Source organism: Peromyscus maniculatus, chromosome 12 (assembly GCF_049852395.1).
Source record: "Peromyscus maniculatus bairdii isolate BWxNUB_F1_BW_parent chromosome 12, HU_Pman_BW_mat_3.1, whole genome shotgun sequence".
Classification (NCBI taxonomy): Eukaryota; Metazoa; Chordata; class Mammalia; order Rodentia; family Cricetidae; genus Peromyscus; species Peromyscus maniculatus.
Window position 1 is genome coordinate 15,292,215 of NC_134863.1, and position 10,032 is coordinate 15,302,246.

General features: G+C 46.9%; 1 protein-coding gene across 1 annotated transcript; it reads right to left on the minus strand.

Annotated features, from left to right (window-relative positions):
- Positions 1-3,492: 3,492 nt before the first annotated feature.
- Sst (somatostatin) lies at positions 3,493-8,409 on the minus strand. Its single transcript, XM_006985075.4, has 2 exons — positions 4,542-8,409; positions 3,493-3,853 (listed from the first exon to the last, which is right to left on the minus strand). The coding sequence occupies exons 1-2, from the start codon at positions 4,677-4,679 to the stop codon at positions 3,641-3,643; spliced, it is 351 nt and encodes a 116-aa protein (XP_006985137.1). The 5' UTR covers positions 4,680-8,409; the 3' UTR covers positions 3,493-3,640.
- Between the last annotated feature and the right edge of the window lie 1,623 nt (positions 8,410-10,032).

Below are 10,032 nucleotides of genomic sequence, written 5' to 3' on the forward strand. Positions count from 1 at the left end.
TACCCAGGAAATTACTGGGCGTGGAGTCTTCACTCAATAACTGGTTTTGTTCAGTAAATAGGCTCATAAATGACGAGAGAGAGCTGGATGTGGTGGCACACACCTATAATTCCAGCACTTAGAGAGCTGAGGCAGGAAGATTGCAAGTTGAAGGCCAGCCTTGGCGACTTAATGAAACCGCACCCTCCCAACTCACCCCCTACCTCCCGGAAAACAAACAAAACAAAACAAAACAGGGGTTAGTGTTACAGCTCAGTAAAGGGGAGAGAACACCTTGTTGGGTCATCAATTTAATTAGAAGAAAAAACTAAACCTGCATTTGTATCAGGAACAGATCTTCAGTATATCGGAATAAACAAACCTAAAGAAGGAGCTGATGACTCTGTTCTCTGTGACCGGGAGGGAGCCCATGACTGGTGGACAATAAACCAGCCCCTGCTGAGGGCTTGATGAGGTGGGTTAAAGAAGGCTAGGCTGGAGGAGGTGTACAATGCTCCTGCTTCAGGGCCTATTAAACTCACAGCAATGTCCTGTACCTTCCTGGTGTCACACCGGCCACAAATACAGTGAACACTGATGTCAAATCAAGCACTGAAGAAGAATGTTGTCAACTAGTAAATGGAAATTTGCTTCATTTGACAGTGAAGTTCATAGATTGTTTTCTTCAAGGAAGACTGACAAACTTCTACGCATAATATACCATAGGAGGGACTAGAGAGATGATGGTTCGGGGTTAAGAGTACTTGCTGTGATTGCTGATGACCCAAGTTAGATTCCCAGCACCCATACTGAGTGGCTCACAACTGCCCGTAACTGCAACTGCAGGGATATCCAACACCTCTGGCCTCTACAGGCACCAGCATAGATGTCCAAGTGTTCGCGCATGAGCACACACGCACAGATGCACACACACACACACACACACACACACACACACACACACACCAGTTCAAAATAAAATGTTAAAAAAACCAACCGTGTATGAATTACTGCCTGAACATATGTTTGCCCCAAAGAAGCTTATATGTGAATGCCTACTCTCCAATACACATTCCGACAACCGTATCGTACAGCAGAATAAGATAAGCAAGCGACATGGTAGAGACACAGTAAATGACTAGGGAAGGCTGCTTTTTCAATGGACAGCATAAAGCACGAATTTTATGGAGCAAGAAGCATATAAAATGGGTTTTAAAGGCTGCAGTAGGATTTTCACTCATGTAAACAAGGAAAAGCTGGCCCTTGTCTTAGCAGCAGCTAGAAAATACATCACATGATAAAACAAGCTTAACACTAAGCATCTAACAGTAACCAGGACTCATCTGGTCCTAAGAACTTTAAAGGCTTGATCAAACAAAGCCTCACCATGCTGGGAGGAGGGGCAGGCCACTGTCTTACACACCTCTCTCAGATGGGAACACTAAGATCTAGAAAACAACAGTGTTTACCCAAGCTCACTCCCTGAAAGACACAGCAGGTCATTCAAGAATGCTGAAGAGTGAGAGTGAGCGAGGGAAGATGCAAGTATCTGAGAGGCTCCTTGTGGCTAAGTGAGAAGCAGCCAGAACACTAGGGTGATCTTCCAGAGAATTCAACATAGAAGAAGCTTGGAAAGTTTCAGGCAAGAGCCCATGTATGTTTAAATTGAAGCAAAGTAGATATGATAATATCCTTTGTGTACATTTCTTTCTTACTAACTGCTAGGTTGGCATCGAAAATAACAGTTTTCATTATGGTGTTTTCACGTGGACCATTCTGTACTCTAACTTGATTCCTTCCCTACTGTTTCCCCCTGGACCCATGACACGTGCCCCTTAGACATTATTTTAAAGGAACCCAAATCAGCATTCCTCAGGTACCTTTGTCATCATCAAAGTATAAAACGTCCGGGAAAACTGGAAGGGATGTGAGTCTCCCTGACTTACAACATGATCTTTCTTATGGAGGTGGAAGTTCTGGGGCTGAAAGATAGGTGATGTTGTCTGGAAGTCTTACGGCACTTAGATGCTAAAGAACCTGTTTATGTGCAGGCACACGACTGGATAATTCTTGCTGACTCCCGTGCTGCTGTTAGGAAGTGACAGCTGAAGAGGATACTAAAAGTTCGAAATCTCCTTACACTCAGACAGTTCATTTGCTGCTGGGAAAACAGAGCCACTGTGTCCTTTTACTCATAATAAGGCCATCTTATTCCTCTGCAGTTTATGGGCAGCCGACGTGCACATAAGACCCTCAACACAGACACATCCTTTAAGTGGACATGTACAGATGCTACCCTGAACACCCACCACAGAGGATGCACCCAGCCCTCCAAGTTAATTTTGTTTTCCTAGAGCTTAGTAAAGTGGATGGGGTCCTCGCCCCATTTTCTGATCAGCTTCTCAGGAATTAGCATCCACAAAACCACATTCTTATCAAAAATATTGTTTACTGAGCACACATATTTCCTGCAGAGTCTGAAATTCCTCTTCTGTCTTTATTTGCTCCTTTAGTAAGTTTTTGCTATTCTATTTATGCTCATTTTATGTTTGGTTTATTATTCCAGCAGGTGTGAGAGTTAAAGCACATACCCTCCCCCCCCACACCAAAGACTTCTATTTTTATGCTTTATGAGTTGAATTATCAATATCTTAATCTTCATCTTGAGTAGTCTCATTTACTATGTTGTTTAATGATAATAATAACAGTTAGAATTTATTATTTATTATTGGAACTTTGCCTTTTATCTGACTTCCGTGTTGCTAAAATCCAAAAGGCTTGAGATGTCCCCTCCAGCTATTCTGTGATAAGGGTTTTGAGCATGGATACCTTTAGGGCAGTACACCATCTATTGGAGTGACCCAACATGTGTTTCTTGTGACCCACAGAATTCCTGTGCTTTAATTTTACCACAAGGGATAACCTCCCCTGAGAACACCAAGTGCGTGCTTTTAAAGTGAGACACTCTTCCAGCCTTTCTCAGGTACAGAGAGAATTGACAAAGAAGATAAAAAGTCACCGGTGTTTCTGAATGTTCACAAACTAAACACAAATTGTAAAGGCCGAAAGTTTATTTTAGCTGTTTAAGCCAAGTTCTCCCCCCCACCACCACTTCTCAATCATTTTCTTTCTATTTTAAATATGTCAGATATTTTGTGAATCAGCACAGTCCACAGTTGAATACTTCAGCCTGCCTGCTCATAAGTTCTAAATGACATTTTGTCAATCCAACATCTATTTCCAAGTGTCTTTAATATGTAAATGATGTTTATGGCAGCTGTTCCCAATAGCCATCATTTGGATACATGCTTCAATTTATAGACATTTGAAGTTAAGTTTTAAATGACCCATCATTCAAAGTCTAACCTTTATTACCACAGGGAAATTTTAATAGATGTTTGTGAGCATTGGCATGCATACCCAAAATGTGTTTACAGACGCCACAATTCAAGTTTATCATGTATTTTTTTGAACAAAACAATTTACTCAATAAGAAGCCAAACACATGTTTTTCATAATTTCACCATAATTTTATTTTGTATTTACAGTCTTCAATTTCTAATGCAGGGTATAGTTGAGCATTGGGAGGATGGGGATTAAGGAAGAGAGATCGGGTTTGGAAGAGAGGGTCAAAGGTCTGGCTGAGGCAACTATATGAAAGCTAACAGGATGTGAATGTCTTCCAGAAGAAGTTCTTGCAGCCAGCTTTGCGTTCCCGGGGTGCCATGGCTGGGTTGGAGTTGGCGGACCTCTGCAGCTCCAGCCTCATTTCGTCCTGCTCGGCTGCCTGGGGCAGATCCTCGGGCTCCAGGGCATCGTTCTCTGTCTGGTTGGGTTCCGAGAGCAGCTCCGCCAAGAAGTACTTGGCCAGTTCCTGGTTGGGGCAGAGAGAAGAGCAAAAGGAAGCATGGGAGAAAAGGGAAAACGTAGTTTGAAAATAAGATTTGCTCACTCAGAACCCAGTTTTCTTTCATAATAATACGGGTGGTGGCTATATTCGCTAGATTATGGGGCGGGGTGCGGAGAAGGGGCTTAAAACAGAGAGATCGCAGATGATGAAACGTGGTTTTATAAATAAATAGAATGCTAACCGTTTGCGCAGTTCCATTTCCCTTATCTGAGATACAGAATGGACCTGAGTTCTTGCCGGTCCCCCCTACCCCCCGCCCCCGAGGTAAAGGCAAACCTCCCAGCTGGACCGCAGAGCCCCTCGCCCCAGTCTCCTTTTGTGGACTAACAGCGCGCTTCAGCACCTGGGTCAGCAACCATCGTGGCAGCACCAGGGATAGAGCCCATTCCCTCTGGGCTCAGTTACCCAGTTTGTGAATTTTCTTAGACGCCAGGGAGGAACTTACCTGCAAGGTGACCGACCCAACTGCGCTGATCGAGTCTGGGAAGAGTCAGAGGGGACCCCCGGACTTCAAAAGTTTCCCTGGGAGCTTAGGGGGCTGTGCGACTCTGAGAAGCGCCAGCCAAACACCTGTCGCAGGGGTTGCAGCAAGACTAAGGGGAAAGCTGGGGGGTTCGCAAGAGGGATGGACGAGTCCCGGCCATTTCCTTACCTGTTTTCCTGCGGCAGCCGCCAGAGACTTCTGCAGGAACTGGCGGAGTCTGGGGTCCGAGGGCGCGCTGGTGACACCGCCCAAGGCCAGGACGATGCAGAGCGCGGCCAGCGCGCACTGGAGGCGGCAGGACAGCATCTCTGCGGCCACAGGCAGCCGAGTTGGAGCGCGGTGGGTCAGTCTGGACGCGGGTCGTCAGCAGCAGCAACGGCTCCCGGTGGCGTCTCCTTCAGCCGCTATCGAGCTCTCCACGGTCTCCCCCTTTTAAACTCTCTCTCTGACGTCAGTCGAGGAGGCGCCCCCAGATCTCACCAGTGCTTTTACGCACCATTAGCCTCTCAAAATCAATCACAGAAGTGAGGGGAGGCGACACGATCTTAAAGTGGCTTATTTTTAAAAAGAAAAGAAAAAAAAAGCCTGCACCCACACAGGCACTTGAAATTCCCCACACCAGACAGACCATACAATCTTACTTTCACTCAGCGCTCACATGCATATTCCATATCTCAGCCGCATATGGGCACACTCAATTAGACAGACAGCACTCAGTCCTTAGCCAGCAAACACAGCATCACACACAGTTGGGTACCTGCTACTGTGCCTAAGTGTGTTGTATGACAAATGAGACCTTGAACCGTTGTCGTCTAGGAACAGATTTGAGAATAAAATATGCAATTAAGGGGACTGAACTATCTCCTCTCCCTCCATCTCCTAAAGCCTTATAGGAAAAAAAGGATGAGATTGGTCCTCACAGGAACCTCACTTTTGTCTAATTTACCTGTCCTTCTTGTGTGACAAAAGAAAGACACTGGACAGACAAAGACACATGGGAGGGAGAGGGAGAGAGAGAGAGGCTACATTTTGGCACCTGGAAACAGCCCTGCAACGCTGTCTCAGAAATCATCTGATAAGCCTCAGAAGTTGAATCAAGAAGGCTTAAGAGACTGGCAGACAATTGCTCTGTACAGTTGGGGCAAAGCAAGACCAGGGCATCTAGACTTCGGAACCAGGGTTCTTGCTCAGTGCTATGAATGTTCTGACAGATTCCTGGCCAGTAGGAGCAATCCTAGGTTAGGAATCCCCAGGATGGGCATTTAAAAGTCCAGGAGCCCCTGGCAGTGTACATGTATCTGTGTGGGCAAAGGATCAACAGACTGTCAGAGCCTCTCTTTCTTCTACTATAGAAGTTTAAGGACGTCTACGTGTCTGAGTGTTTGAATCTAGCTGGGAGCCCTGGCTGCAGTTTTCAAAGTGATTGCTTATTAAGGAAATGCTAGCTCCATTCCTGGCACAGAACAGGTGATCTCCACAGATTCTTTGAGGACTAATATGTTGGGATTGTCAGAGAAGCCAATAGTAGAGTTTTTAAACATGTACAGCTCCAGAAGTCAAAGGATTTGCCCAGTGCTGCGATGGGCGTTAGACCATCCCCAATACTAGCATCCAAACCATGAAGTGGAGGGTGCAAGGGGTGGGTCGGTCTCTTGAAATGGCTTAGCTGATTTACGGCTTTTGTATCTGTAAGCCAAAGCAAGGAGAGCGTGAACAGCAGGAAGTGCGAAGGCAGACGTCTGGGGCTTACCGATTCCAGGCAGGGTAAGCACAAAATAAAGCATCAAATTGAAAAATCACTCATGTGTCGGAACAGTCTGCAAGAGCATTGAGTCCAGAGCGCTATGGAACCCGACCCTAGGGAACACGCCGGACCCCTATGCATCCTAAGATCTTTCCAGGCTCCAGGCTGTGGTCTCAGAGTCCGTCTTGGTCACCCATCCTGAGACACCCTCAAATGACCTCCTATCTCTCTTACTGTGGACCTCGCCCTTGGCAGCCCCACAAAGCAGAAAATGAAAGCCATGAAAGAGCAAACGGCTCCTGGCCATCTCGTTCTTTCTGCCTCCTCTTCCAGACCTTCCACATGCTTGTCCTTTCTCTCTACACTTTGTCCTCTCTCCTCTTTCTCTTTTCACACCTTTCCCCTGAATTTCTCTCTCAGACTGTTTCTCACCTGTCTGCTCCCTACACTCCTCGCCGCCTCGCCTCTGTCTTTATTCTCACGTTTCCGTTACTTTCCGACCTCCCTTTGATTTCATCGGGCTGTTTCCTGTCTTCTTGGCCCCTCCCCCTCCTTTCTCACCGTGCCTGGCAATGCCTAGCTCAGACTCTGCCTCGAGGCAGCTCTCCTCTCTGGTCTCCCTTTCCCTCTCTTGTCTCCTCAGCTGTTCCCTGCTGGAAATCCTCTCCTGATCGCCAGCAGTTTGAGCACCTAGTCTGGAATCGCAGAGCCCAAGCTGCTTCTCCCACACTCCCTCTGAAGTGCTGAGGTTGCGGACGAGATGGCTCCTGGGGCTTGAGTTCTTTTTACAATCCTTGGATTGTTATGAATCTAAGATCCACTTAAAAGAAGAGGCAGGGCACATCTTTCCATACCCCACAACAGGCAATTTTAGTACAAAGGACGGTTTAGCATTAAATTGCCTAAAACTCTTTAGCCCGCACTCTCTGAAATGACTCCAGGAACTCTGTCCCAAGTCTCAAGGCTGAGAGGGGACGATGGACTGTGGTGGTGGTCACCAACAGTCACCTGACATCTTCCTTGCATAGTCTCTGTGAGTCACCAGCATCATAGGGTAAGTTGCACATGCCACAGAAGGAAACTGAGGTCCTGGGAGCGTAAGGGCTTCCCACTGGACCTGAAGTGGGGAGTAGTATGGTCAAAGGAAAATGGGTTGTATTTCTCCCAGAGCTAAGATGGATGAGGATTTGACTCCACCCACTATCACCCCTACTGACCTAGGAAAATTCTTGCTTGCAGTTACCAAAAGCTTAAGTTCTGCTGCCCTAGAAGTTTTGGTTCCAGAGGGGACAGAGCTCCTGCCTGGAGACACACAAACGTTCCATTGAACTGAAAGCTCAGAGTTCCTCCTGGCCACTATGGGCTTCTTATGACCTGAAACCCACAGCCTCAAAAAGAAATAATAGTGTTATGAGGGGGATTAATGAAGATTGGCAGTGTTGGGGCTAGGGGAATAGGCAGTGATTGGGTTGTTTCTCCACAATGGAAGTGAGGTTGTTTCTGGGGTACAGGTGATAATTTAGGGTATCTCTGGTTGTTACCATGTCCTTTGATTAGGGTCAATGAGAAACAATAGCCTAATCCAGGCAGGATGATAAAAGGAAGAAAGGTATGGGTCACTCCTCCAGGACAGGAACCCAAACCTGCTGGGGTGTTGTCTGAGGGTGGGGGACACACAGAAGGTAGAGGAAGGGGGTTAGAAATACCAGCTAAGGCCAGTTGCAGAAATGTGGATTGTAATTAACATGAGTGTTTCTGTTTAACTGTTATTAGAGGCAACACGTTTGTGCATGTATGCACACACATTAAGCAATATTTGTGTTCCTCTAAAATGCTTTCATGTTCCTGAAAATGCAAGAAATGTTACCGAGGATTCAAGAAGCCTGGGCGTATGCTAATGACTTCTCTCGGACATCTTGCAAATGGAAACACTTCTACATTCCAGATAGAATAAACTGAGAGACAAAGTCATTGGTGGGAAAAGTAACACAGTCTAGAGAGCACCGGGCTACGTGTCTGAGACCCTAGGCACAAATATCCAGGCTTTTCTTGTTGACCATCACCAGAATAGCCCTTACAAGATTTGAGAACCAGGTCAGGCAATGGAGGTGAAAGTGCTTGATAGCCATAAAGCAGTGTAAGGCTATCACAGCAAGATTTTGCTGGTGTTGCTAGATGGAGGTAGCCAGTCCCACCCTGAGGACTGATACCCAATGAGCCAGCCAAACACTGTAGGATGTAGGCTGCTGTTCAAGCTGATGTCATGGTCCAGCTAGACAAGCTTTCTTCCTCCTGAGAGCATGGAGAGAGCATAACCTGGAGACCAATACAAGAGATTTTCACAAAAAAAAAAAAAAAAGGTGGCAAATGGATACTGATCCCCTCCTCGCTCCACTGAACAACTATCTTTTCTCCTTCATGCCTTTACCTTGGAAACAAATGTGTTGCAATTTGGAAGTTGTTAACTCTTTTGTATGGATTCACTGGAGTTGTTTTCTAGATTTAGAGCTGGCTTGCATGAACTTGCAGCATGCCACGCTGGCCTTGTGGAGGGCAGACTTGCCAGGGTGCGGTGGCAGAGATAAGAGCAGGCTGTATATATAAGAATAGCAGGCCTATTCTTCCCCAAGGGCAAAGCTGATTGGGTGAAACTCCCATGAGGACCTTTTCTCCTAAGTGCCCCTATCCCCAAAGAGTGCAAGAATGACAATTTAGGGTCCTCCAAGGATTCCTCTTGGCAGCAGGAGTCCAGCTCACACTCTCGGAACTGCTGATTCCAGTGGAGACAGATGTTGCTGCAAACTTCCACAGGGCCCATACCGCCGTGACTGCAATAGATAATTAAGAGTTAAAAGCTTGCAGGTTTAACACGGTTTGGGAGGAGGGATGGACGGTGACATTTTAGAAGGGTCTTACTTGTTCTTTCTCCTCTCCCCTTCCACCACAAAAGCTTTAAATGAGGCCCCACTGCCAGAAAATCCAAATACAGACACGCCAGCCAACCAGGCATGTTTTCCCAGATCCAGCTTCTCTAATCAGGCTCACACCAGGCCACTCCTCATCAGTCAGTCCTCCTGGTCCCCCTCCTTGTTCCCCAGTGTACACGCCCCGTTCTCTCTCACATCCATTTGTACTTGCTATTTCCTCTTCCTGGAATGTCTTTGACCCTTCCCTGACAGTCGGGTCACATAGCTCATTCTATTTCTAACGACTCCTTACTCAGAATTAACGGGCTTTCTTCTATGCCCCAAAGTGGGTCTTCTGCACCCATTGTCTGAGACTCTCCCAGGTCACTTTATGCACTTCTGTGTCTTGAGAGGCTGTGTCTCATCCATAAGCCTCGGGACTCATGGAGGGCAGACACCTGCCTGCCCCAACCATGTCTACTTAAGAAAGTTAGGCACAGGCCAGGTTTGGTGAGCGGCCCCCCCCCCCCCCCGGAGCCCCAGCCCTCCGAGGGAGGAATGGATGAACTGTGACAGTAAGGTCAGTGAAGCCGCATAGCCAACCTAATGTCAGTCGGGGCTTGATATACAATCCGTAGCTGAAAAACAAACAGAAGAAACCTGAGCACAAGGGGGTTGTTGGAAATGATGGTTACACTGCAGGCAAGCTTCTTTCTCCTCATGTGTGATGCCTCTGTGGGTTCTGCAAGCAGGACAAGCAGGACAGGCCTTGGGTTACTAGGGACTGCATCACTTGACATACACGACCCACTGCATCCGATCTTCCAGCACAGACACATATTGGTCTCTTTGTCCTTTCTGAGCTTTGGAAAGAAGATTAACCAACCTAAACACTACTCGCTGTGATTGCTTCCTATGCTGAAAGCTGACATTGTCCTAGGACTCTGCTAATGGCATCGCTAAAAATACAAGCCCTCCTAGTCACTGAGAGGTCTGGGCAGGAAACCCC